Below are 27321 nucleotides of genomic sequence, written 5' to 3' on the forward strand. Positions count from 1 at the left end.
CATGGATGCACTGATTTAAGAACTAGTAGTCTTTTCTTGTAGACATCATTTCCTGGGTAGCATGGCCACTTCCTCCAGGGGGCTTCAACAGTGAGGCTTCAGTGATGATGTTCACACCCAGATAACTCTTCTGAAGTGGCCACTTCCTTGTGATGAGTATGACAGAAGAGCATTGTTATTACATGTATGCTTTTTAGCAATTCAGAGATAGTTACTACTTCCTGGCTGCAGTTGTGAAATTATAAACATCTGGGATTAACTGTAGTTATTACTGATCAGGGTAGATTTTCTTGAGAGAGAGCAAAAAACTAACACTATAAGTTATTTGTATTTCCTAGCACGTTATTTATTAATTACTCGTCCCTCAGTAGTTTTGCATTTTTTATGATTTTTGGTAGTTGGGAAGGTTCATTTTACTTCTCTTTGACTTGAATGATGCTTTTTCTATGAGAGCATGGGTGTATGTGATTGTTGTGATGTCCTTAAAAATCAGACTCTGTAGACTTTCAGCTAAATTTAATATTTCCAAAAGTGTTTTGATAACTAATGGGTTTTGTTCTACTGAATTTTTGAAATAAGTTGAAAAACATCACCCTTAAGAATATCACTTCAGTGCATTTTTATTTTTAAAAAATCAAAGTGGCAATGTTGCTTTATTTAAAAGCATGCCATCTTGATCACAGACAAGACCCTTCTAAGTATGTGACACATACAGGTGGAAAGTAAACTGGGAGAATATTATACAGAGGTGGTGTCTCCATCCTGTGTAGATGCATGTATTCTTACAGAATGTTGTTCTAACTCCCAGGGGCAGTCTGCAGCAAAACGACAAAGAAAATTTAAAAAGGTACTGATTGTCAGTTCTTTAAAAAGATGTCTTAAAGCCTTATTTGCATATTAGTTAAACTTTTTTTCTGTCACTATTATAAATCCTTTAAAAACAATCTCTCCCTTAATCTTTCTTTAAGTTCTGCAGTATAGTGCCTTTAGCTTATCAGTGTTGACATACTGCTTTCCTAAAGTCACTTTTCTATCATAAATTGCTAGAGGACCCCTGTTTTATATGTATGTAGCAAAAAAATGCTATTTATGTCTTACTACAGATAAATAATAGTATTTTAAATTTTGCATATCTAAAATCTTATGTAGAGAGAAATGAAACTTTTCGGCTATATAGGCCAAACATTCTTAAATTGGATGATTTGATTAAAAATATTATTAAGATTTTTCAAGTGAAGTTGATTCCTTGCTCTTGCATCTTCTTAGTTCTTAAAGGGCAGAGACAAACAGAGCAATGGACAAAGCAGGAACAGAAATAAGGACTGTTGACCCAAAATTAAAACTTATACTAAGAGCATAAGCAGATTTTCAGGCCATAACTAGTAAGTAATCTGATCAACTTTTCTGCAACTTACTTGACAATCTCTGATTGACTACTAGAGCCAAAGTTAACTCAAAAAAGGAAAATTCTACTTCAGGTGTACTTTAGAGAAAGGGATACATATTCAATGAGCTCGCTGGTGAAAACCTGCTGACATCTTTTAGCATTTAGTGATTTTTCCCATTCAAGCTGGAAGCATTGCAGTGGGAGAATTAGTACTTTAAGGTATGAACAAAAGACACCTTTTATTTCTTAATTCAGAGTGATATGAAATGGGCTCACCATTTTATAACAGGTTAAATTCCTTTATAAAAAAGACCTCTGAAATGTCCGTATTATTATGTAACAATAAATACTTTGTTCAAACAGAGTACACTACTGGTAATCACCTTTCCAGGTTTAAAGGAAAAAAAAAGTGCTTCTCCATTGACCAGTACTTCTTAACTGAGATTCTTGATTCATTTGTAGGTTATATTATTCATTTAATGAAACATCACCAGCATTAAAATAGAAACAGAATAAAGTAGGAAATGTCAGTTCACCAGACTGATGAAACTAATTTCATGTTATCTATAGATTGTTTATCTTTGGGTCAGTGTGAAAATAGCTTGCCAGCCACTGTTTTAGAGAATGAGGAAATGGTATTCTAGGAGCCCATTAAAAATAGAAGATACATATCACAAAGGCAAAGATTTTTTTCTTCTACCTGTTGTATATTTTGGTTGAGTTTTGGGGGAGTTTTGATGGGATTTTGTTTGGATTAGGATATGAATAGAAAACTATCAAATGAATAGAAAGATTATTATTATTACTTGATGGTTAGTAAAGCTTTATATAAAGAACTTTACAGCTAGAGTTACCTCTTCCCATTTCTCTCTTCAGTGCAAGTATACAGGAAGCTCTGATTTTAAAAATAGTATTATAGTTTTATAGTCACAATACCAAAATATATTATTAACTTATTGCCTGAAAAAAATACCAACTAGGTTTTTCTGTGGACTTTTTCTTTGGGTTTCAGTGACTTTTGACTTAAAATGTGTTACACTTTTTTAAGCTCATTGTAATATGAAAGAATATAGTTACTTTTAACAGATCATAAATAGCATTGAAATATACTAATCTTTAAAATAACTATATTAGTTTGTGTGAAGGTATTACAATTTTGAAGTTAGTTAATAATTTAAGAACTAAGGAAATCGGTTTTTTACTCCAAATTTTAATGATGGTATGTTTTATCAACAAAAGAATAGTTAGTTACTGATTATATGGGTATGTTTTACTTTCTCAATAATACTGTTCAGTTCAAACACTGTTGAAATACTTTGTGAACAGAATAGTAAATAAACCCAAAAACTTACTGTTAAGTATCCACAGTAGAGCACTTTAGCATTTCTGCTCTGAAGATTCTTTTTGACTATGTTTTAAAATCATAATACTTCTCAAGGTTTACTGGTACAGAATCATTTTTATTAAATTGACCCCATGCTAGGTCCTTAGAAGCAAGTTGTGAAAATACTGTCAAAAAGAACAGATGACCGTGATAAAGCAAATGAAAAATAACCTCATTTTTCTTTTGATTAAGAATTAAAACTACCATGTTCATAATTCTTAGTAATAAACATTCTTGTCCTGATATACTTTATAGGATTATATATTAACATTTATAATTTCTAATTCGATATATTTAAAAATATAAAAGGCTGATTACAAAATCTTGATCTTCTCCCATCCCTTCCCCCCAAATCATTCATCATAAACTTTCCCTGTCTCTTTTGTGCTTTTAGTGATAGTGTATGGTTGTTGTGATAAAGGGTTTCTTCCTATTTGTAGATCTTTGTTAAGTTTATTGTTAATCATAAATTAACTTTAATGGATTGCTCATTTTAAATTGAGTTCTATTTTCTTTCTTCTGTACTAAAACAAATACCTTTCCTCTGAGCTTCAGAGGAGGAATTGGCTCGCAACAGAGGCTGCCCCTCTGGAAGTTTATGTCTCCCTAATCAGGCGAAGAGGAAGGAAAATGAAGGGAGCTCACGTTAGGTTAGAGTGACTGTGGACTGCCTCTGCAGAAGCATGACCTCAGAGAGAATAGGAGAGGAATGGTTGGTAGCCATCTTTAACTTCAATCCTTAGGTTTTTTGTCTTTGTTATACAGATGACACTGACATCTGTTTGGGTAAGATCTTGGTGCTAAATCATCAACTCAACTTTTTCAGACACTTTAACTGGGCCTTGCCCAGGCAGTGCCCACCAAGGAAAATAAACCTCAAGAAGGAGAAGGGGTGGGGGGCAGGGTCCAGAAGGAGGCAGCCCCAACAAAATACCTGCTTTGTTTTCCCTACCTCACACTTCACATGCAGGCTCTGGGCAGGGAGAGATAGAGAGAGAGGAGAGAGAGAGAGATGGATGGTTATTTTCCATCATTGGTTTTCTGGGCTTAAATTAGTCATATTGAAATAGTAATTATTTTATGGTGGAATACTATTAGAACAACTATAATAATAGTTCCTTATACTACTATTATAATTATATCCCAAAATAAAGCTTAATTGTGAAACATTTAAAATGGCCACATTTATGTAGTATTTACAGCTAAAAATCCTATTTGGGGGAAGGTGGGGGCTTGCAATACTATTTTTTTAACTCAGTCTATCTAAAGCTTTTTCTGGTGACTGTGATTACAGCAGTAAAAGTCTGTTTGGTAATAATAACTTTTTTTCATTTACAAGTTTTAAAAATTAAAACATATAAGAATTTATTTTAATTTAGTGTTATTTTTAATGTGAACCTGAAGACAGAATTTGAGAAATTGACTTAATAAATAATGGGGATAATGAAAATAAGTAAATAATGATTCAATTAAGGACACCTAGTTATTGTGCTAAAAACCGAACTATTAAATACAAGAAAAGATTTCCCAGATAATGCAATACTTTTCATAAATAGAGACTTATGTGCTTTAATAGATGGAAATACATGTAATTGGATATAATTACCCCATTTCTCTGCTCTCTACAAAGAAGACCTTTTCAAAAGACCTATCATACTTCTTACTTGATTTCTCTTTATCTTTCTTGGTCAGCCTTTACTGTCCACTGAAGCTGGACTTGTCATGGTCATCAGTAGCCACTGGCACCAGGCTTTCCAGTTATTTCATTCTCCTATCTTACATTACCTCTCAGCTATTGTCTTCAGTTGACCTCTCCCTCTTTCTTCACACTGGCTATTCTCAGGGCTGCCATACCTCAGATTATCTCTGTTTCCTGTCTCTGTTTTTCTTTCTTTTATAGCCTGTTTTTTTCATTCAAGGCAGTGTTGTGGTGCCTAGGTTTGCTTACTAACTTGCTTTTCCTTTTTTCTACTTTTGCCCTCTATTGTCCAAAACAAAAACTTTTAATTTATACAGGATTCAGTTATTAAACAAAAAGCAAAAATCTTTAATCATTTCATCACCTTGCATAAAACTTGTCTGGTAGACTTCCTCTTGCACTTAGAATAAAGTCTGGATGTTCCTTTTTTTCTCCCACATTTTATCAACCCTATTTAATATGGTCACTGCCCATTTGCTCAGTACATATAGCTGTGCTCCCCAGATACCAAGCTCTGGTTTTTGCACATGCTCATCTTCTACCTTCAAACACTTTCCCTCTCCTCATTTATTTGAGGTTCTTTTTTTAGGTCATTTAGGTTCAGTTAGATTGGATGATACCTCTTTGTAGTGGCCTTCCATAACCACTTTGTCTACAGTGGTTCCCCCACCTTACCTAGCAGTCTTATTTTCTTCATATGATGTGAAAATCTGATATGTATTTACTTATATGTTTGTTGTCTGTCTTCCCCCACTAGAATATATGCTTCCTGAGGGCAAGAAAGGGCCTTGTATGCTTTGCTCTTCAATACTCAGAGCATTCACTGGCACCTTAAAGGGCACCATAAGTCCTGTTAACTGAATGAAGAAATAAATTTTTCTTTAAATTTATTTATAGAAAAAGGAGGATCTTTTTTGTTGTTGTTGTAACTTATTTTCTCCCCTTCTCAGATAGAAAATGTGCAAGACTCAATATACTTTTGTAATTAGTCTATCAAGTAAAACTAAGAATACCAAATACATTCATATAAAGAAAAATTTATTTTTACCTCCCTTATTTAAAGGAGATAGTAGAAGCGTTGGTACTTTAAAGTTGGGGAGAAAATTACTTTAATCGCAGATTGGAATTTTTTATCTATTACATGATGCATTAGAGCAAGCGTGTCAAACCCAAAGGCTAACACAGGCCAGATAAACAAGGAAAGTTTATATGGGCTGCAAGAAAATAAAACTTCAATTTTCATAGAAACATAGGTTTATTTTGATAGAGACATGCTAAATACAAAGGGCTGAAATAAATGAGTAATCTTTAACACAAAATAATAGAACATTTTAATAAAAATTAGTATTTTTTTCTTGAACATTAACTTACCAGACACTGAATAACTGCACAAATTAATAAGCATAATGCAAATAAACCCATTTTTCTTGTTCTCCAAAAGTGAAATATTTCCTGTTACGCACACTAAACAAGTCAGTCCAAGACTAATGATGTGGCAATCGGCTGCTAAAATATTCGCTGCTGATATTAGTGGAGAGAAATGGTGCGCCTGCGCATAAGGCTCTTAAGGGAAATGAATGCAACACGATTATAGTAATCAATCATTAGCGAACGTTGTAGTTCGTTATTAGTAATTATGTGTAACAGGATATTGTAAAAATTAAGTTACAAAATTTTTATTAAAATGTTTCTTACATACCGTTATATTGGCTGGGCCGCAAAAATATCCACTGTGGGCTGCATGCGGCCCATGGGCCGCAAGTTTGACATGCTTGCATTAGAGTCTGGAATACAGTGTGGTACCACTCCATGATATGTAATATTTAGCTATTAAATGTGATTTTAAAATATGTAAAATTGCCCATGTTAATTTAAAACTCTCTCTCCACACTCATAGGATGTAATCCCTGTTCATTACTATCTAATATCTCCACCAACAAAGACTAAGAATGGCAGCAAAGATAAAGAAAAAGATTTAGAAAAAGAGAAAGATTTCAAAGAAGAGTTTACTGAAGCATTACGAGATCTTAAAATTCAATGGATGACAAAGTAAGTTTTTAATGTATTTTAATCCTCAAAGAGTTTACTTTTATTTTCCCCTTTACAACAATATTATGTGTATATGCTATATTCAAAAAATGTTAGCAGTAGATAGTAGGAGTACAGGTACTTTTAAATTTTCTTATATTTATTATAGAATTCTCTTTTGTGATAAGAATCTTTTAAATTTTTATGTTAGTTTCTTACTCTGATTTACTCTTAGAAGAGAATTTTATTGGAAGGTATAAAAAGAAAATAAAAGCATGGAACAGACAGATCTAACAGGGAAGTGGGGAGGGGACAGGAAGAGGTTAACCAAAGAATTTATATGTATATATGCATAACCCAAGGCTATAGACAATAGTCAATGAAGGCCTGGGGTGGGGCGAGAGCCAGGTGGAGGGGTGAAGGGAGGGATGGGAGACATCTATAGTACTCCCAACAGTAAAAAAGGAAAATCACTTTGCCCATTCTCCAAAGATAATCAATGTGCTAGTGTTATTTACCTCTGTATTTATATGTAGCAGTGTAAATGATATTGATGTGTCCTAGTTTTCTAATTACTGTATTATATGACTATTTCCTATGTCATTTAATAGTCCTTTAAAATGCCATTTTTATTTTTTTAAATTTTTTCTGGTTTAAGTAAAAATAAAAGTTTATCCATTTCTCCCACTCCCACCCTCTGCCTCTGGCAAACACCAACTGTCCTCTATATTTATGTGCTTAATTTTGTTTTCTTTGGATAAATACAAAGAAGTGGAATTGCTGGATCATATGGTAGTTCTATTTTCAATTTTTGAGAAACCTCCATACTGTTTACTGTAGTGCACAAGGATTCCCTTTTCTCTACATTCTTGCCAACAATGTTTTTTCTAGTCCTTTTGATAATAGCCATTCTAGCAGAGATGAAGTGATATCTCATTGTGATTTTGACTGGGGCATTTCCCTGATAATGAAGATGCTGAGCATCTTCTCATGTACCTATTGGCCAACTATATGTCTTCTTTGGAAAAATGTCTATTCAGATTTTTTACATTAAATTCTTTGGGATAACATTGGTTGATAGGATTATATAGGTTTCAAGTGTGTGCATTTCTATAATATATGATCTGCATATTATATTGTGTGCCCCACACAAAGTCATATCATTTTCCATCACCATATACTTGGCCCCTTTAGCCTTTACCATTCCCCCACCCCATTCCCTCTGATAACCATGATACTGTTGTTTCTGTCTATGAATTTCAGTTTTATATTCCACATATGAGTGAAATCATATGGTTCTTAGTTTTTTCTGACTGACTTATTTCGCTTAGTACAATATTCTCAAGGTCCATTCATGTTGTCACAAATGGCAGTATTTCAACTGTTCTAATAGCTGAGTAGAATACCATTGTATATATGTACTACATCTTTATCCAACCCTCTTTTGAGGGCACTTTGTCTCCGTGTCTTATCCACTGTGAGTAATGCTACAACGAACATAGGAGTTCATGTATCTTTGCAAATAAATGTTTTCAAAATTTTCCAGTAGATACCCAGAGAGGCATTTCTGGGTCATATGATAATTCTATTCTTAATTTTATGAGGAAATCACCGTACTGTTTTCCTTAGTGGTTGCACCAGTTTACATTCCCACCACCAGTGAATGAGAGTTCCTTTTTCTCCACAGCCTCTCCAACACCTGTTGTTATTCCGTCTTGTAGATGATAGCTATTCTAAGATGAATGAGGTGGTATCTCATTGTAGTTTTGATTTGCTTTTCCCTAAAAGCTAATGAAGTTGAACATCTTTTCAAATGTTGGTTGGTCATCTGTATGTTTCCTCAGGAGAGGTGTCACTACACGGCCTCTGTCCATTTTATAATTGGATTGTTTGTTTGGTGTTGAGTTGTGTAAGTTTTTTATATATTTTGGATATTAAGCCCATGTTGGAGATGTCTTCCATTCAGTTGATTGCCTTTTTGCATTGTTGTCTTTTTTTTTTTTTTTTTTTTTTGCTGTGCAGAAACTTTTTAGTTTGATGTAGCCTCATTTATTTATTTTTGCATTTCCTTGCCTTTGGGGTCAAATTCATAAAATGTTCTTTAAGACCAAGGTCCATAAGTAGTACTTATTTTTTCTTCTATGTAATTTGCTAGAGGCCCAGTACATGAAATTCATGCACGGGTAGGGTCCCCAGGCCTGGCCAGTGATCAGGGCTGATCAGGTTCCCCACCTCCCCACCTCCTCCTTCCCTCGCTCCCTCAGTGCTCCGTTGCCACTGCTGGTCATCCACCATGTTCTGCACCACTCCCTGGTACACGTCATAGCAAGTGATCAAACTCCCGAGGGTACAATTTGCATATTAGCCTTTTATTATATAGGATTGTTTCAGATCTTATAGTTAGATCTTCGATCAACTAATATATCTTATGTAATAAAAGCCTAATATGCTAAGTGTTTGGTCGTCTGTTCAACCAATCAAAGGGTAATATGCTAATGATATGCTAAGGCCACTCAACCATTCTCTGTGACATGCACTGACCACCAGGGGGCAGATGCTCCGACCGGTAGGTTAGCTTGCTGCTGGGGTCCAGCCGATTGGGACTGAGCGAGATGGGCTGGACATGCTCTGGAGCCCTCCCACGGTCACTCCCCATCCCTGATCCCGCATTTCTTTAGTAGCTATTAAATTTGAGCTTTTTAAATATTATTCATTTGTTGTATAGCTTCTGTCAGTTGAACCATGTTCTTTGCCTGTTTTTCTTTTGGCACATCAGATTTTTCTTTTAACATAGATATATTAATGCTCTATTGTACTTGTCACAGAATTTTTCCCCAGCTTATCATTTGACTTTTAGCTTACATTTTACATAAGAATGTATTCTATGTAGTAAAATTGATTGCTTTTTCCATTTGTGATATGCAATACAGTGGGACCTTGACTTACGAGTGTCCCGACTAACGAGTTTTTTGAGATACCAGCTGTCTCTCAGCCGATTTTTTGCATTGAGTTGACAGAGTGATTTGAGTTAACGAGCTCCTTAACGAGCTCCTTAATGAGCTCCGTCTCAGAACAAATTAAACTCATAAGTCAAGGCCCCACTGTATTTCTTTTACTACTGATTTTCTATTGGAGTCCTCATAGCTGATTATGTGTGTATCCCTGCAGTCATGGGGTCTTACAGAGAACAGACATCAGATTATGAAAATGATTCCCATTATAATGTCAGTCCATATTCAAAAGTATCTTTCCATTTAAAACTAGGTTGTATCTATCAGAAATCAAAGTCTTTAGGTTAGTCTCTGGCTGATTGTAGGATGTTATAAACAGTTGAAAATGTGATGTAAATCACTCAAAAGTGAGATTGACTTCTGGCATGATAGTGATGCAGACATTTTATGCCAGGCTGGTTCTCCTCAGCTCTAGGTCACAGGAATTTTCTGGGAGGAACAGGATTTTGGAATTTCTCATATAGCCCAGCTGCCTATTGTTGAGGCTAATTTTCAGGCAAATGTGGTCAGAAGTGTGGACTCTTTTTTTCTGCTCAGCTGCTACTTTTCTGCCTTGGGTTTGAGGCTCCAGTCACCTCACCCCAGCTCAGGATGCAGTGGTTCCATTTCAGGCAAGTCAAACCGAGAAGACTACAGGCTACTGCTTCCCACTCCATGTAATCAGGAAGAACTGGCCTAGTTTTATTCATTTTCCCCATCTGGGAACATGGAATGTCTCTTTATTCAATCAAGACTTTAGATTTTTCAGAAAGAGTTACATTTTTCTTTTGATCCCGGACATTTCTAAATCTTTATTTTTTCTTTTTTTTTTTTTTTTTTTTTTTTTTTTTTTTAAATATATTTTATTGATTTTTTACAGAGAGGAAGGGAGAGAGATAGAGAGTTAGAAACATCGATGAGAGAGAAACATCGATCAGCTGCCTCCTGCACATCTCCTACTGGGGATGTGCCCGCAACCCAGGTACATGCCCTTGACCGGAATCGAACCTGGGACCTTTCAGTCCGCAGACCGACGCTCTATCCACTGAGCCAAACCGGTTTCGGCTTTATTTTTTCTTGCTATTTGTGAATGTTTTTCCCCTCCCTTTTTTAAAGAAAAATAAAACGTTGTTGTCATTAATATTTTTTTAAAATATAGTTTTATTGATTTCAGAGAGGAAGGGAGAGGGGGAGAGAGAGACAGAAACATCAACAATGAGAGAGAATCGTTGACCATCTGCCTGCCACATGCCCCTAACTGGGGACCGAGCCCACAACCCAGGCATGTGCCCTGATGGGAATAGAACTGCAACCCCCTGGTTCACAGGTCGATGCTCAACCATTGAGCCACACTGGTCGGGCTTTTTCCTCTATTTGGGAAAGCTGTCGATGCTTATTTTTATCTTCCATCCTATTGAACTCTTAATTGAAATGATTTTCATATTTTTATTTCATTGATTTTTTTAGGTAAGCATATTTATACCACCTGCAAATAATGATAATCCTTGTCATTAGGTATACTTATATTTCAAATTGAAGCCTTATATTATTGACTGGAACTTTAAAACAATGTAAAAAATAGGAACTATGGAAATTTTCTTTCTAAAATAAATGAAATAATGATTTTTCTTTCTTTTGTATATAGGCTGGATTCTAGTGATATTTATAATGAATTGAAAGAAACATACCCTAATTATCTTCCTCTATATGTTGCACGACTTCATCAGTTGGATGCTGAAAAGGTTGAGACTGTTCATTTTTAATATGAGTATCTTATTGTGTTTGTAATATTAAATAAGGTTTGTGTTTTGAATTAAAAGACAAACTTATATTTGTCTTTTATTCTTGCTGAAAATGTGTTTCCTCAAGTTTACTGTTCCATTAAGCTGTTTTCATTTAAGCTAAGTAAAGAACCTGACCATTACTGTAAGTTTAGGATTCTTGCTCTTTGATCACTGGGAGTAGTAATAGTAGTTAAGATACTCTAAGGATTGCTTTTCTGGCGTTAACCTACAGGGCAAGGAACAGAAGGCAGTGGTCCTAGCCTGTGCAAATCCTAATATCTTCAGCAAAAGAAGCACCCCTTACTTTGCATTAAGTTTGTTTACAGTTCTTGCTTTTAAGAAATAGCTATAATTTCATACTTTATTAACATGGCCAGCTCTCATTAGTAATCATGGTAGTAGGAATAAGGTAGCCATAATCATTTAAAAATTATCAAGGGTTTAGAGTGAACTAGAAAGTGTTGAAAGGAGACCTAAAAGACTTGAACAGGAGAAGCAGATTGCTAAGAACACCATGAATAATCGTAGACTTGTTTCATCAGCTAGTGCTTTTTTTACTTCTGTTTTTATGTGGCAGGTGGCATGGGACTGAGATAAATAGCCAGTCTCTAAAATATTTTCTTAAGATACCCAGAAAAGGAGTTGCCTTTGTAGAAAACACTTTACATTTTTATGAAATTTATCTTTTGCTTACTCTCACCACTTACGGCCAATGGGGAGTGTAAATTAGGTATTTTCTTGTCTAAGCTCAGCTTTTGAAGAGATGCTGACAGTTACAAAGATCTTGGTAGGAGTGCAGAGCCCCCTGGGCTGCAAGTGGACTATATAGTCCCCTGACACGAGTTGAGACAACAGACATGAAAATGCTTCAATATACTCATTGATAACATGTTTTTCCCCCCTTCCTTTTACCTTTTTTTCCTCTCCAGGAACGAATGAAAAGACTTAATGAAATTGTTGAAGCTGCAGATGCTGTTATTTCTCATATAGATCAAACGGCCCTAGCAATTTATATTGCTATGAAGACTGACCCCAGGCCTGATGCAGCTACAATAAAAAAGTACCTAACCAGTAAATAATCTTTCTTGCATCTCATTTCTTAGTTACCTTTTTAAAAATAGGGATTGATATTATTGAGAATATTTTTCCTTCTTGGTATTTGTTATATCCTTATAACTAATGAGTTGTCAAGATTTAGATACTCCCTCCTTAGGTACTTTGTAATAATTTTCTTTAATCATTTTAAGATGAAGCAGAAGAAAAGCAGTTTTCTTTCTTTACCATTAGATGCAGTCCTGGTAGAGATTTGTTACATCAGAAGAAGATAAATACACCTGCCCTGGAGCAAGGCAGTTTACCTTAGTGATTAAGAGTAGGGATTCCAGAAAAAGACCAAGTAGCTTAGAATGCTGGATCTGCCACTTCCTAATTGTAGGACCTTGAACAAATGCTTAATCTCTTTGTGCCTCAGTTTTTCCCTTTTCAAAATGGAGGTAATTAATAGTATCTTACTTATAGAATTGTTTTGAGTATAAAATGGTAAAAGAGTTCCTGGCACAGAATAAGCATTATATTTGTTTTCTGATGGCATTCTTTTTCAACCAAGTCCATTTGTTCTAACCCATTTAACCTGTGTAAAAATAGTGGCTCATTGGATGTTTATTAGAAGTTTTATTTGATGTACAATACAAATGTATATACATAGCTACTTAATAACACCTCTGCATTGTAAATATTAAGCAAAAAAATGCATGGGTTTGATTCAGATAAGGCTGTACTTTTAAAGAAATTTTACTTATCTGTGAAATGTATTTTGATTTGGTGTGCAGTGACATGGACAAACAAAAATCCACCCTCGTAGATGCCCTGTGTAGAAAAGGATGTGCCCTGGCTGACCATCTTCTTCAGGCACAGGATCAAGATGGAGCTGTTTCAAGTGATGCAGAAGGAAGAGAAGAAGAAGGAGAAAGTACTTTGGATTCTCTGACGGAAACTTTTTGGGAAACTACAAAATGGACTGATCTTTTTGACAATAAGGTAACCTTTCTGCTTCTTTTTTGTGCAGTTTTTGATTACATCACAGATTTATCTTGTGCCCCATTGCCTAGTGTTTACTATTTCCCAGTTACTGGCCAGAAGAAGAAGAAGAGAATAAATGTAGTGAATGTAAGCTTGGCTCTGAAGAAGACGTGTTTAGCACTACCTATTTGTCATATCTGTTTTAAAACAATTTTTACCGTTATTTTATCTGTCTGCAAAGTGGCTATTCAACGATAATTTGAAAACAGTTTGAGAATGTATGTAGTATTCGTTTGGTTAATCTAGCTAGTTATGTATGAAGCTAAAATTAAAAATATCTTCTAGAAAGTGTCTTCATGGTGTCCCAAAAATATATACACACACTTTGTATAATTATAAAGGCAGTATTTAATTAAAATACATTTCATTTTCAAAGTTGAGCTATCAGCTGTTATGTATATATTTTTTGGGACACCCTGTATTTATGTGCTAATTTGTCAGGGATTGGGGAGTGGGATGGTATCCTGGTTAATTTAGATATTTTTCTCAAAACTCTTAGACTTCTAAATAATTATCATCTTGATTTATAGCTGATCAAATTTTTGACCAGTTTAGTAAAAATAACATTGACAAATGTTTGGGTTTTGATTATAAAAATGTGTTTAAGTCCTTTTAGCTCTCTATTATAACTCTTATAGTAGACATATAACTACAATTTTTTGTCAACCTTCTTTTCCCCTGGAGATAAAAAAATAAAATGAAATCAGTGGAATTCTCCTTGCTTAGCACAAAAATTGTTTTGTTTTAGTAGACAGATGTTTATTTTCAAAATGAACTATGGTAATTCATAGTTGGAAAGACTGTTGGAAGTAGGTGGAAACTTCTTCCTGTATGCTTCAGGTTTCCCCCCACTGCACAATAGTGCATATGTAGGAGGAACTCAGTTATATTCAGAAGACTGCATCAGAGGTTAAGAATTTGGATTTGAGCCCGGCCAGTGTTGCTCAGTGGTTGAGCGTCAACCTATGAACCAAGAGGTTGCGGTTCGATTCCTGGTCAGGGCCCAGGCCCAGGTTGCAGGCTCGATCCCCAGTGATTCTCTCTCATCATTGATGTTTCTATCTCTCTTTCCCTCTCCTTTCCTCTCTAAAATCAACAAAAATATATTACAAAAAAAAAAGAAAAAAGAATTTGGATCTGAAATCAGACCCCTGGAGTTTGAATCCTGCTTCTTCTACTTTTATCTGTGTGATCTTGTTCTGATGTCTCAGTTTCCTATCTTTTGAGTGAGGATAGTGAATGACACTACCTACCATAGGTTTTTATGAATGAGTATTAAGTACACAGGAGGACCTGTCACATATCTACCTTATGCCAAACACTGAAAAAAGATTGCTGCTGAAAAAAGACAAATAAGATATGGGTCCAACAGAAAGTTGATGAACATCATAATAAAATTGTTATAAATATTTATATTTCTTCTATAATACTACTGTATTAGGGGCCGTACATTATATTACCTGCCTATTTACATTCAGAGTTAAACAATTATTTTACATTTTACTTGGCTCTAGAATACAAATAAATGTGACAGGATTTCTTTATTTGAGAATGTTCTTTTTTTTTTTTTAAATATATATTATTTTTTTAAAAATATATTTTATTGATTTTTTACAGAGAGGAAGGGAGAGAGATAGAGAGTTAGAGACATCGATGAGAGAGAAACATCGATCAGCTGCCTCCTGCACATCTCCTACTGGGGATATGCCCGCAACCCAGGTACATGCCCTTGACCGGAATCGAACCTGGGACCTTTCAGTCCGCAGGCCGACGCTCTATCCACTGAGCCAAACCGGTTTCGGCTATTTGAGAATGTTCTTACATTCTAAAAGTAGAGACCAAAAAAGTAAATAAATGGTTACAAGTATATTTGACAGATATGATAGTTAAAGGTACAAAACTTGTATAAAAGTATGTAATGGAAAGTTTATATAATTAATACATTTCTTTTATCTTTTATAATTTTGATCATTTATAATAACTATACTTTTGTACTTCTGTCATAATTTGCATTTTTGCAATCATTTAGGTTAGCCCTGCTTTCTTTTTCATAAAGAGTTATTTTGGTATGGATTTCAACAGCTAGTGAATTTATTATAAAAAATTTCTTCCTTAAGATAAATTACCTGTTCTGTGGGATACCCTCCTTTTTTGAAGACATTGTTCTTTTATTTTTATTATTATTTTTTAAAATATATTTTTATTGATTTCAGAGAGGAAGGGAGAGGGAGAGATAGAAACAGCAATGATGAGAGAGAATCACTAATTGGCTGCCTCCTGCATGCCCCCACTGGGGATTGAGCCCACAACCCAGAAGTGTGTCCTTGACGGATTTGAACCTGGGGCCCAGTTCACAGGCTGGCACTCTATCCACTGAGCCAAACCAGCCAGGGCGACATTGTTCTTTTAAAAAAAAATTTTTTTTTTTTTTTTGAAATTTACATGATATAGAACATGTTCATTTTAAAAGCTATACTTCTGTAAAAGCCTTAATTTTTCATTAAAGCTATATGCCTTAAGATATTAAATATTTCATAGATAAGCTTTATCTTATTTTACATTACAGGTTTTGACATTTGCATACAAGCATGCATTAGTAAATAAAATGTATGGGAGAGGCCTTAAATTTGCAACTAAACTTGTGGAAGAAAAACCAACAAAAGAAAACTGGAAAAATTGTATTCAAGTAAGTGATATTTCAGTTGTCACCATAAGGGTCAGTCACTTCAATACTGCATAATGACAAGATACCTAAAAAGCCTCATGGTAGTGATATAACAGTACTGACTTTATCATGAATAATATTTAATCAATGTAATTTGAACAATAAAATAAATACATAAAGAGGCAGTCAAAAGCCATTTAAATTTTTTACTCCTGTCCAGAAAACTTGTATTTAGCTTCAGGTGTTTTTAATATACACACAATGCATTATGAATTTTGTACAGGTAGAAGACAAAGTTTTCCTTTATGAAGGAAATAATTTATTTAAATACATATTGGCTTAATTCTAAAATGGTTGAATTTTTAGAGTTTTATATTTAATTTTCTTCATTTGAGATAGGCCATTATGTTATTTTATTATTATTTTTATTAATCCACACTCAATGATATTTTTCCTATTGATTTTTAGAGAGAGTAGAAGGGTGGGGGGAGCCAGAGAAAGAAAGGAAGGAACAGAGAAACATCGAGACGAGAGAGACACATTGATTGGTTGCCTCCTGCTCGTGCTCGAATGGGCTGGGGATTGAACCCATAACCCTTTGGTGGGCCAGTGCTCTAATCACTGAAAAACACAGGCCAGGGCTTATTACATTTTTGTATCCTCACCTGAGGATATGTTTTTACTGATTTGAGAGAGAGAGAGCAAGGGTAGGGGAGAGAAAAAAACAGCAATGTGAGAGAGCAATATTGACCGATGCCTCTTGTATATCCTTGACCACGGTCAAACCCACAATCTGGGTGTGTCCTGACTGGGATTCCAACCCATGACCTTTTAGTGTATGGGAGAACACACCAACCAACAACCACACCAGCCAGGGCAGCCATGATGTTATTTTATCACATATTGTACTATATTGAGTGAAATTCTGTGGTTGTCCTTTTTGCAGAAGTTAATTGTCAAGTATAAAAACTTACTGAATTCCACAGATATTATTTATTATTGACCTTGTCTTTGTGATGCATAATTGGTTTATGCCTAAAGGAAGGTTGGGGAATGTTGGTTATGCAGTCAAGGGTCTGCTCTTTATATTTAAGGTATTCTTTGGGTGTAAAACTAACCAGTAGGTTCCTATGGAAATTTTTTATTAAACTATAGGTTATCTTTACTCTTAGACCCTTTTTTGCATACCTTTACCAGTTAAAATTGTATGACATTTTAAATTAGTTCCTTCAGATCTCTGAATAGGTTAAGAGAATTCTTTCTGGAATTAATTGTTAATAAGTCCAGTCTCATCATGTAGGCTGTACTCTGCAAACTTGTACATTTGTGAAGCCAGTGATCCACCCAGACATTGATTTCAGGGGTGTTTTGTAACTTGTCTCCCCTCCACTCTGCTTCCCTATCTGTTTTTCAACTAGCAACCAGAAACATTGGCTTTGACACCTACTGCTGAATCTCCATTATATTTAGAATAAAATCCAAACTCCTCACTGTGGCCTATAAGGCCTCATGTAATCTGGCTCCTGCCTTCCTTTCTAGCCATATCTCAGATCACACTTCCCCTGTTCACTCTGCTTCTGCCACACTAGCCTCCTTTCTGCTTGGGTAAAATCCTTGGCCATACCCTGTCCACAAGGGGACCTAACTATTCGAGCTGTACAGAAAGCTTTTCCTCAGATTGACACAGTACATTCAGGCTTCAACTTAAATGTTACCTCCTAAGAGATCTCTTTCTTGACCATGTAACTTCCCAGTCACTCTGTATTATATAGTTTTATTTTTACTGTATACCTGATTTTATATATATATACTTACTTATATATATACTTTATATATATACTTATTTATTCATGTATTAACTTGCTGTTTTATTATTTGGTTTTCCTGAATTGAACATAAGTTTCTAAAAATGGGAAGTCAGTTTGTTCAGTGTTGTTTTCCCAATGCCTAATTCAGCTGTGGGCAAACTACGGCCCACGGGCCACATCCGGCCCGTTTGAAATGAATAAAACTAAAAAAAAAAAAAAAAAAAAAAGACCATACCCTTTTATGTAATGATGTTTACTTTGAATTTATATTAGTTCACACAAACACTCCATCCATGCTTTTGTTCCGGCCCTCTGGTCCAGTTTAAGAACCCATTGTGGCCCTCGAGTCAAAAAGTTTGCCCACCCCTGGCCAAATTTGACTCCTAGTGGGCACTCAGAGAAAAAAAAAAATGAATGAAAGGAAACTAGATTGGTAGGAAGGGAGCAAATAAGTTAATTGGTAAGGAAAGCAAAGGTTAGTAGGAAAGAGGGAAAGAAGGGAGGTTGGTTCGGATGATAATAATTACTAGGGTAGGTTAGCTGGTAGGAAAGTTTATAATTGGTAGTAAGGAACTTTGGTTCATAGAAAGGACAATGGGTGGGTTAATGCTAGGTTGGATGGAAGGAGAGTTCTACATACTACCACATTATTACTAAACTAGAGGCCCAGTGCACGAATTCATGCACCAGTGGGGCCCCTCAGCCTGGCCTGTGGGATCAGGCTGAAACCAGCTCTCTGAATTCCCCCAAGGGGTCCCAGATTGCCAGAGGTTGCAGGCCAGGCTGAGGGACCCCACCGATGCACGATAGGGGCTGGGGAGGGACACAGGAGGTTGGCCAGCAGAGGAAGGACTGCGGGAGGGCTTCAGGGCATGTCTAGCCCATCTCGCTCAGTCCTGATCGGCCAGACCCCAGCAGCAAGCTAACCTACCAGTTGGAGCGTCTGCCCCCTGGTGGTCGTGCACGTCATAGCGAGCTTTTGAGCGGCCTTAGCATATCATTAACATATTACACTTTGATTGGTTGAACAGATGAGCAGACACTTAGCATATTAGGCTTTTATTTTATAGGATTTTTAATGCAGAATTTGCCTTAAACATTAAATTTGAAAATCTGTTCTTTAATAATATATCACTGTGTTTTGTTATAGCTGATGAAGTTACTTGGATGGACCCATTGTGCATCTTTTACTGAAAACTGGCTCCCCATCATGTATCCTCCTGATTATTGTGTATTCTAAACTGAGAACCAAGACTTTAAATTTTAAAAAAGAAAATTTTATAGTGGATGGACATAAAAACAAATTTGTGGCATTTTTAGTCTAATGCATGTTTTCATCTGCTATCAAATATTGATTATTAAAATGATGTGTATTTATCAGAGACTTTGCTGGCGTGTGGCTTAATACATGTAAATCTAGACCTCTGACATCATGGTGTGTTCTTACTGCCTCACATTGCTGGCAATGGGCTGTGCCCTGACTGCCAGCACCAAGGACTTCCGTTTGGGTTGCAGCTACTACATGCATGATAAGTTTTGAAGAGTAACTTTTAACTGCAAACCTGTAAAATTCTATTTTTTATTTTATAAAAGAACAGGGTTTTAACATGTTCGACTTTAATTTTTCTCAATTGTATGAAGGCCTTAAAAAAGCTACATTAAGCGTAGCTAAAATTATTTATTGGACTAAAAAGTAACAGAATTTCACTTTGAGATATTTTTTTGGTTTGTCTTTTTTTTTTTTTTAACCTTTACATTCAATTAAGGGGGGAAATTTAAAGGGGCACAAATAAATAATGTGGCAATTGCTGGGGCAGAACTGCTTCTATAAATCTTCATCTTGGAGTAATTTCAGGCCAATCATTTTTAACATCCTTTTGATGTGCAGAGCATCTGAATGAACCAATAATACATGTATAAGTGCCAGATAGCTAAATCTTTATCAGGTATTGTAAAGACACACATATGGTATGTTTATTAAAGTTGAAATAATGTAAACACATGAATGTGCAAAACCAAGATCACAGTACACCATATACACTGATACCTTAATTTTTTAATAAATAATAAACGTGAATATTGAAGCTTCTTAAAGTTGGTCTTAATTTTTCATAATTAAAATTTTGGATTAGAACAAAAGTAATATTAAATTCATAGACAAAAAACTTGAGGTAATTTATAATGTTTCTGATAGACTTGCAATTATTTGAATGTTTCCAATCTTACTGTGATTAGATTTTATGTATGTTTAACTTATTTTATCTTTCTATTATACTTGCTTCTCTCATCCTTTCTCCATAAAATAAACAGACACACATAGACAATATTAAAAGCCTCTCCTGACTTATAGCAAGTGTGTGTGTGCGCGCACGCACGTATGTGTGTGATTTTTAAATCTTATTTCCTTAGAATGTACTACTACATATAGAAGTTCTATTACACTGCTGGGAGAACAGCAGCTGGAAGCTGGCTGGCATCCTGGACCTGGTTCCTGCCAACTCTGTTGTTAACTATACCAGGATGCCCGCATAATTTAAAAAAAAAAAAGTTCTACCAGTAATCTTGTCTAATTGTTCATAACTGGTTTCTGGTAATTGATTCCTTTATTTGATTAATACATTAGAGCTTTATGAAAAAAATAGAAATATGCATGCCAACATTTTGCATACAATTTCTGAACCATCTAGAGTCTGAAGTCCATCAGTGACCAGCTACATGCCTGTTCCCTCACAAACACTTTCATCTACGTACATACAGGTTTCCCCATAAACACAGGTTCAGTCCAATAAAAAAATTGAGAAGCTCAGAAAAGATAGGTTACTTCCTAAGGTCATGCTGCTGATTATTAATTACAGAACCTGTTTTATAATCTAGGTTTTGCCATATTTGGTAAGTACCATCTGCTTGCACAGAGCTTCTTGGTCAGCCAGAGGTGAGAGCTTGGGTCCTTCTCAAGTCTTTCCTAAGGATGTGTACTGTGTGCGTGCCCTTCTAGGTGCTCAGGAGTTTGTCAGAGCTTTCAAAGCCCCTATGAACATATTTCCTTTTAAGCTTTTTGATTAGCCCAACAGTTATCCACCATTTCAGGCAGCCACAGAATTACACAATTGCCTATAATTATCTGGACAGCCACTGGAAAAGGCCTCGGCCTAAGAGAGATCTGACTTTTCAGATAGGACTGCATTTCCAGTTGTGTAAACCAAATTCTTCCTAGAATCTGACTAAACCTGTCTAATAAAGACTGATTTGCACTTGGGGGTTTCTAGAAAATAACCAGATAAGTGAAATAATGACAATTCTTTGGAAATGGAAGTTTGGAGGAGCTCCCAACCCTATGTGGCTCCCTCCAATGACTGCCAGGCTGCTTTTCAGGACTACCATGGAGCTGGAGATGGAATGGGGATTGGGCGAATTAAAACATCACGAAATACACACACTGCTCTGAGACTCAGCCATTTTAATTGCACAAACATGCCTCAGATTGCTACATGCCTTTGGTTAATTTTAGGAATTCTGAAAAAGTTGCTTTTGATAATTTTTGCTTGTTTCCCCATAGCTTAATGGAGAGAATTTTCAGAGGTGCTTCTGCATTGATGAAATGGTCCACATTGCAGTGACATATTTTTCTTTTTAGCACAAGAATTTAGTAACCAATTTTAATGGAATTTTAAAATTAGAAACTTCCTGATTATATATTTATTTTGAAGTACTACTTTCTGAGTGATATCAAGATACAATAAATTCTAGGATCCTTCAAATAAGACTTATTTTTGCACAAAATCATCATTCCAGGGCTCCCAAATATTGACTTTATCCTTCAGGTTTTGATTTTTTTTTTTTTTTTTCAACGTGGAAGAATTTTGGATATACGCTTTAAGAAAGGTATGGTTCTGCAGGTGCAATTAGTGGCTGGGCCCTCCTGACAGGCTGGTCAGTGCAGCCTGAACATCTATGATGCAAAACAGTCTTGACTACTGCACAGCAGAGAGTTGGCTGTACCCTTCTAGGGCAATGTATTGTTTTAGTATCATATTGCTCCTGCTTTGGGGAGAGAATTTCAAAGAAGCATGTGTTTAAGCTCTGTCCTCTCAAGGTTCTGATGTGAAAAACCACAATTCCAATAACAAGGCCAGATGTCACTGTTTTCACTAGGTGACATCTAGTGACTTTTAAGATAGGATTGCATTTCTAGAATCTGATATGCCAGGTCATATCCAAAATGTGAATAGAATGCATATCAACTGGAAATATATCATTTTCATTTTATGTAGGATTTTAAAAATTATTAACATGTCTCAATGATTCTGTGTACCAAGTTACCTCAAAACTCATTGGTTTTAACAATAATCATTACTTTTCCTCATGAGTGTAACTTGGCTGGAGTTAAACTGGACTTAGCTTATATGGTTCCAAGCCTGTCATTAAAATGTATAATTTACAGGAAGAAGAGAAGATAGAGGGACTATTAAAAGATACCTTGGTAATGCAGTGGGCATAATGCAGCAAGTAAAAATGCTATAGAACAGACTATCCCACTGCAACAAAGAAAGGCAAGATGGAGAATCTGGAGATTTGATTTAGGGTGATGAATATACAGATTATGTATTACAGAAGTGTACACTTTATATCATTTTATTAGCCAATGTAACCCAATTTTTAAAAATCTAAAAAAAAGGGACATGCCAATCAAGCAATTAATCAAAGATGTGGACCTTACTTGGGTCCTTATTCAAACAAACTCAAAATGTCATGAGAAAATTGGAAATGGGAACTGATTAAATTTTTAATACATTAATAGTATTAATACAAAAATTATATATAAACATTTTTTTAAATGTGATATGGTTATGTGTCATATAGATATGAACAGAATATACAGAAGAATGGATGTCTTCAAATTTATATAGGAGCAAAGAAGTGGGTGGAGATTTAGATGAAATAAGATTTGCCATGAGTTGAATAAAAATTTATGGGGGTGAGTTTTCATAATACTCTTGTCTATTTAAACAGCATTATTGAGTTATAGTTGCCATATAATAAACTACATACTTAAAGTATACAATTTATCTGTTTTATACACTGAATGGCCAGATTATTATGACCACCTATGTTTGTAAGCAAATTAGCCATACACTGCATCATATGGGATATGGAAGCCAAAGGCCTGTTTGAACACCTTTGCTGTCTGCAGTTACCAAGATAAAACGTCTCCAATTCACACAGGAACACAAGGATTGGACAGTCAAGCATTGGAAAAAAGTCATGTGGCCCAATAATCATGTTTCCAGTTGCATCATGCTGATGGCAGAGTGAGAATTTGGCAGAAACAGCATGAAAGCATGCACCCCATATGCATGAGAACAACCCTTCAAGCTGGTGGGGGCAGTGTTATGGTTTGGGACATGTTTTCCTGGCATGATTTGGGCCCTTTAATTCATGTGGAACAACGTCTGAATAGCACAACATACCTAAGTATCGTTGCTGATCATGTTCATCCTATCATGTTGATGGTGTATCCCAATGGAGATGGCTTCTTCCAACAAGACAATGCACCATGCCACGGTGCTGGTATTGTGCAGGAGTGGTTTCAAGAACATGAGGGAGACTTTACCTTGCTTAGGTGGCCCCCACAATCACCAGATCCCAATCCAATTGAGCATTTGTGGGACGAAGTTAAAAGAGCCATCAGGCAGCTGGTTCCACAACCATCAAATCTCACAGAACTGGACAGTGCTATTCATCAGGCCTGGTCTCAGATTCCTTGCATCACCTTTCAACATCTCGTGGAGTCAATGCCAAGAAGAATTGCCGCAGTACTGAAGGCAAAAGGTGGCCCAATGAAGTACTGATGGGGTGGTCATAATAAACTGGCCACTCAGTGTATATTCACTAGAGGCCTGTCACACGAAATTCGTGTGCAGGTATTGTTCCTAGCCCTGGCCTGCAATCAGGGCCATCTTCCCCAGCTGCCTGCAGCCGGCCCTGCCCCCCCCCCCCCCCCCCCCCCGCCACCACCCATCCCAGGTTCCCCATTCTCCATCAGGCGATTGGAGCCTGATGGCCGGGGGTGGGACCAGCCGTGGTCGTTCTCGTCTCTGGTGGTTCTGGTTGTTCCGTCATTTCAGTGACCGGGCTTTTTTTATATAGGATATTTTCCTATAATAAAAGTTTAAAGACAAAAATTCTATATAACTAATTAATCTCTCTTTACTAAAAGGGTAGACTTCTATCCCTTTAGAAAATAAGAAAATAAAGATGATCATCATATACCTTTGTCCTGGGAATGTGAAAGATAACTTTTTGAAAGTTTGAGACTTAGAGGGCAGGTCCCATTACTATACTAGTAACTTTCTTACATTTCTCTATATCGTGGGCTTTAAGAGGAGATTTGAAAGCAAATTTGCATATTTTATTGGATTTATTGGGATGACATTAATAAAATTCTATAGGTTTTAGATAATTCTACAATACATCATTTGTATATTGTGTGTTCACCACCCACCCCAAGTCAGTTCTTCCATCATCATTTATCCCCCCTTAACCCTCATCTACCTTACCTCATCCCCCTTTCCCTCTGGTAATCTTGACACTGTTGCCTGTGTCTATTTCTTCCTTTTTTTTTTGTTTAATCCCTTCACTTTTTCAGCCAAGCTCCCCCGCAACCCTCTCCTCTCTGACAGCTGACAGTCTGTTCTCTATATAAATTTGTTTCTATTTTGTTTACTAGAGGCCCGATGCACGAAATTCATTCAAGACTAGGCCTTTTCCCCCCCGGCCCGGCTTCCTTCACAGCCCTGGCTTCGCCTGGAAGGTCATCTGGTCTAATTAGCATATTATGCTTTTATTATTATAGATTTTGTTCATTAGATCCCACAGATAAGTGAAATCATATGGGACTTCTCTTTCTCTGACTTATTTCACTTAGCATAGTACTCTCCAGGTCCATCCATGCTCTCACACAGGGTAAGATTTCCTTTTTACCTCTGAGTAGTATTCCATTATGATACTGTACCACAGCTTTTTGTCCACTCCTCTACTGATAGGCACTTGGCTGTTTCCAAATCTTGGCTGTTGTAAATAATACTGCAATGAACATAAGGGTGACTATATTCTTTTGAATTAGTGTTTCAGTTTTTTTGGATAAATTTCCAGAATTGGAATTGCTGGATCAAAAGGCAGTTCTAATTTGAATTTTTTGAAGTGTCTCCATATTGATTTCCACAGTGGCTGCACCAATCTGCACGAGGGTTTCTTTTTCTCCACATCCTCCCCAATAATTGTTATTTATTGATAGCCATTCTGACAGGTGTGAGGTGCTACTTCATTGTGGTTTTAATTTGCATTTCTCAGATGATCAGTGAAATTGAGTCTCTCTTCATTTGTCTATTGGCCATTTGTATGTCCTCTTTGGAGAAGTGTCTATTCAGGTTCTTTGCCCATTTTTTTAATTGAAGTGTTGTTTTTGGTGTTGAGTTTTATAATTTTGCCCTGGCTGGTGTGGCTCAGTTAGTTGAACGTCATCCTGTGCACTGAAAGGTCGCTGGTTCAATTCCAAGTCAGGGCACATACCCAAGTTGTGGGCTTAATACCCAGTGGGAGGCTTGCAGGAGGCAACTGATCAATGTTTCCCTCTCACATTAATGTTTCTCTCTTTCTCCCTTCCTCTCTCTACAAATCAGTAAAAACATAGTTAAAAAGGGAGATAATAAAATGTTAGAAAAATCCCAATATCAAAGTTCCATAATTTAATGTTACCTGTATGTGACACTGAAAAATAGGAGAGAAGGAAATCAACCATTTTTTTTTTCTTACCTTCTGGGCATCTGAACTACCCTTTTCTGGAAGTGCAAACTTTTTCTGAAACCAAGTCAAATCTTTATGAGCACGATCTCAAAATTAACTCCTAGGAAAATTAAAATAAAGAAAATTGGCATCCAGTGATTTTGAGACGTCCAGGACTCTAGAAGGTCCTGTAAGTTCAAAATGTATTATCTTCCAATCCACTCATCACAGCTGTTAAAATTAAAAAAATTGCTGACATTTTTAAATATGTGAAATAAATTATCATTCTGAAGTCATCTCATAACCACATGCAGCACTCTGCCAGAAAAAAAATTTCTAGGGCTTCTCAGTATCTTATCAAGGGCAGCAGTGATTAAATAAAGTTAGGTATGTGTCAGAGTGGGTGTTTAACTGCGTTCATAGCAATTTACTTTAGCAATAATGAGATGTGTGGTGCTATAGAATTTTTACTTAAAATTTTTTTGTTGTTGTTAATCCTCTCTCGAGGATATTTTTCCATTGATTTTTCAGAGAGAGTGGAAGAGAGAGGGAAAGACAGAAACATCGATTGCCTCTGGCACATGCCCTGACCAGGGCAGGGCTGGGGAGGAGCCTGCAACCAAGGTACATGGGCTTGCCTGCAATCGAACCTGGGACCTTTTGGTTGGCAGGCCAACGCTCTATCCACTGACCAAAACCAGCTAGGGCTAAAAATTTTAAAATAATCCTCTATTAGTTTCACAAAAAGAAACACAATTCTAAGGGTAGTATAGGTGAGTTATCACTGCCCCATAATTCAAATGTAGAACAAAATTGACTGGACATACCATTTCCTATTACCACCAGGAATAGTACATTTTATGCTTTTTTTCTAATCAGTAAAATAAAAATGTAAGGTTGCCAGATTTAGAAAAAAACAAAGCTAGATGACCTAGTTTAAATTTAAGATAAATGCCGAATAATTTTTTATTATTAGTACACCTCATTGTTATGTAGGACATGAGAGCTCGTCTCTAATGGGTCTGCGGATTATTTTTTAACTTTAAAGCACCTACTTTTATATTCCTTTTTTCTGGATGGGTTTGTTGTTCCTCTTCAACAACCTACCATTATGCTGAAAACCAAAGTTAGATTTCACCATGGTCTCCTGGCAAATTCCCTTTTCACCCTGGCCGGTGATTCCAAGAAGTAGCTACTACTTGTGATGCATCCTGTTGTCAGAAATAGGGTGGGGCAGAGCCAGATTTAAGTCCTGCTCACTTTTTTTCCTCAAAGTTCAGTCACAAAGTAGTGACAGTATGGACTATTAATGAAAATGTTAACACTACCTTGGATTTAGAGTACTTTCCCTTTGAAGATATAATTCTTAGTCTTCACTTATTCAAGGTGAGTTGAGGAAAGAAATATTACTCTTTATAAATAGTGTTCAGGCCTCTTTGGTCACATAAGTTTGAGTGCAAGGAAGATATTTGGGGTATGAAAGACAGTAAGATCAAAGGCACATTTTAAATGTCAGAGTTTACGGTCTTTCAGTCTACTGGACCATAGCCTCCAGGAGTTACATGCTTAATTTAGGTTTACCTGTTATCTTGGGGTTTATCTTTGCAAAGAATGTCTTTGTAGAATACTTGGTAGGCATTCATTACTTCTAGATAAAACTTCAGCAATTCCTCTGGATTCCAGGGTAAAGTACACCCTCCTCTCTGACTCTCCAC

The 27321-nt window shown here is 36.0% G+C and overlaps 1 protein-coding gene across 4 annotated transcripts in view; it reads left to right on the forward strand.

The window, feature by feature from the left end:
* TPP2 (tripeptidyl peptidase 2) overlaps positions 1-19918 on the forward strand; it is an 85496-nt gene extending 65578 nt beyond the window's left edge. The window contains exons 24-30 of one of the 4 annotated variants that reach the window (XM_059685064.1): positions 809-847; positions 6368-6519; positions 11134-11230; positions 12202-12332; positions 13102-13309; positions 15918-16037; positions 18975-19918. In XM_059685064.1, coding sequence (XP_059541047.1) covers positions 809-847; positions 6368-6519; positions 11134-11230; positions 12202-12332; positions 13102-13309; positions 15918-16037; positions 18975-19064 — 837 coding nt within the window. In that variant the 3' untranslated portion in view covers positions 19065-19918. Of the gene's footprint in view, positions 1-808; positions 848-1266; positions 1345-6367; positions 6520-11133; positions 11231-12201; positions 12344-13101; positions 13310-15917; positions 16038-18974 lie in introns of those variants that run through there. The other 3 variants (XM_059685065.1, XM_059685066.1, XM_059685067.1) reach the window with 3 other exon arrangements.
* The last annotated feature ends 7403 nt before the right edge of the window (positions 19919-27321 follow it).

The sequence above is a fragment of the Myotis daubentonii genome, chromosome 2 (assembly GCF_963259705.1).
Source record: "Myotis daubentonii chromosome 2, mMyoDau2.1, whole genome shotgun sequence".
Lineage (NCBI taxonomy): Eukaryota > Metazoa > Chordata > Mammalia > Chiroptera > Vespertilionidae > Myotis > Myotis daubentonii.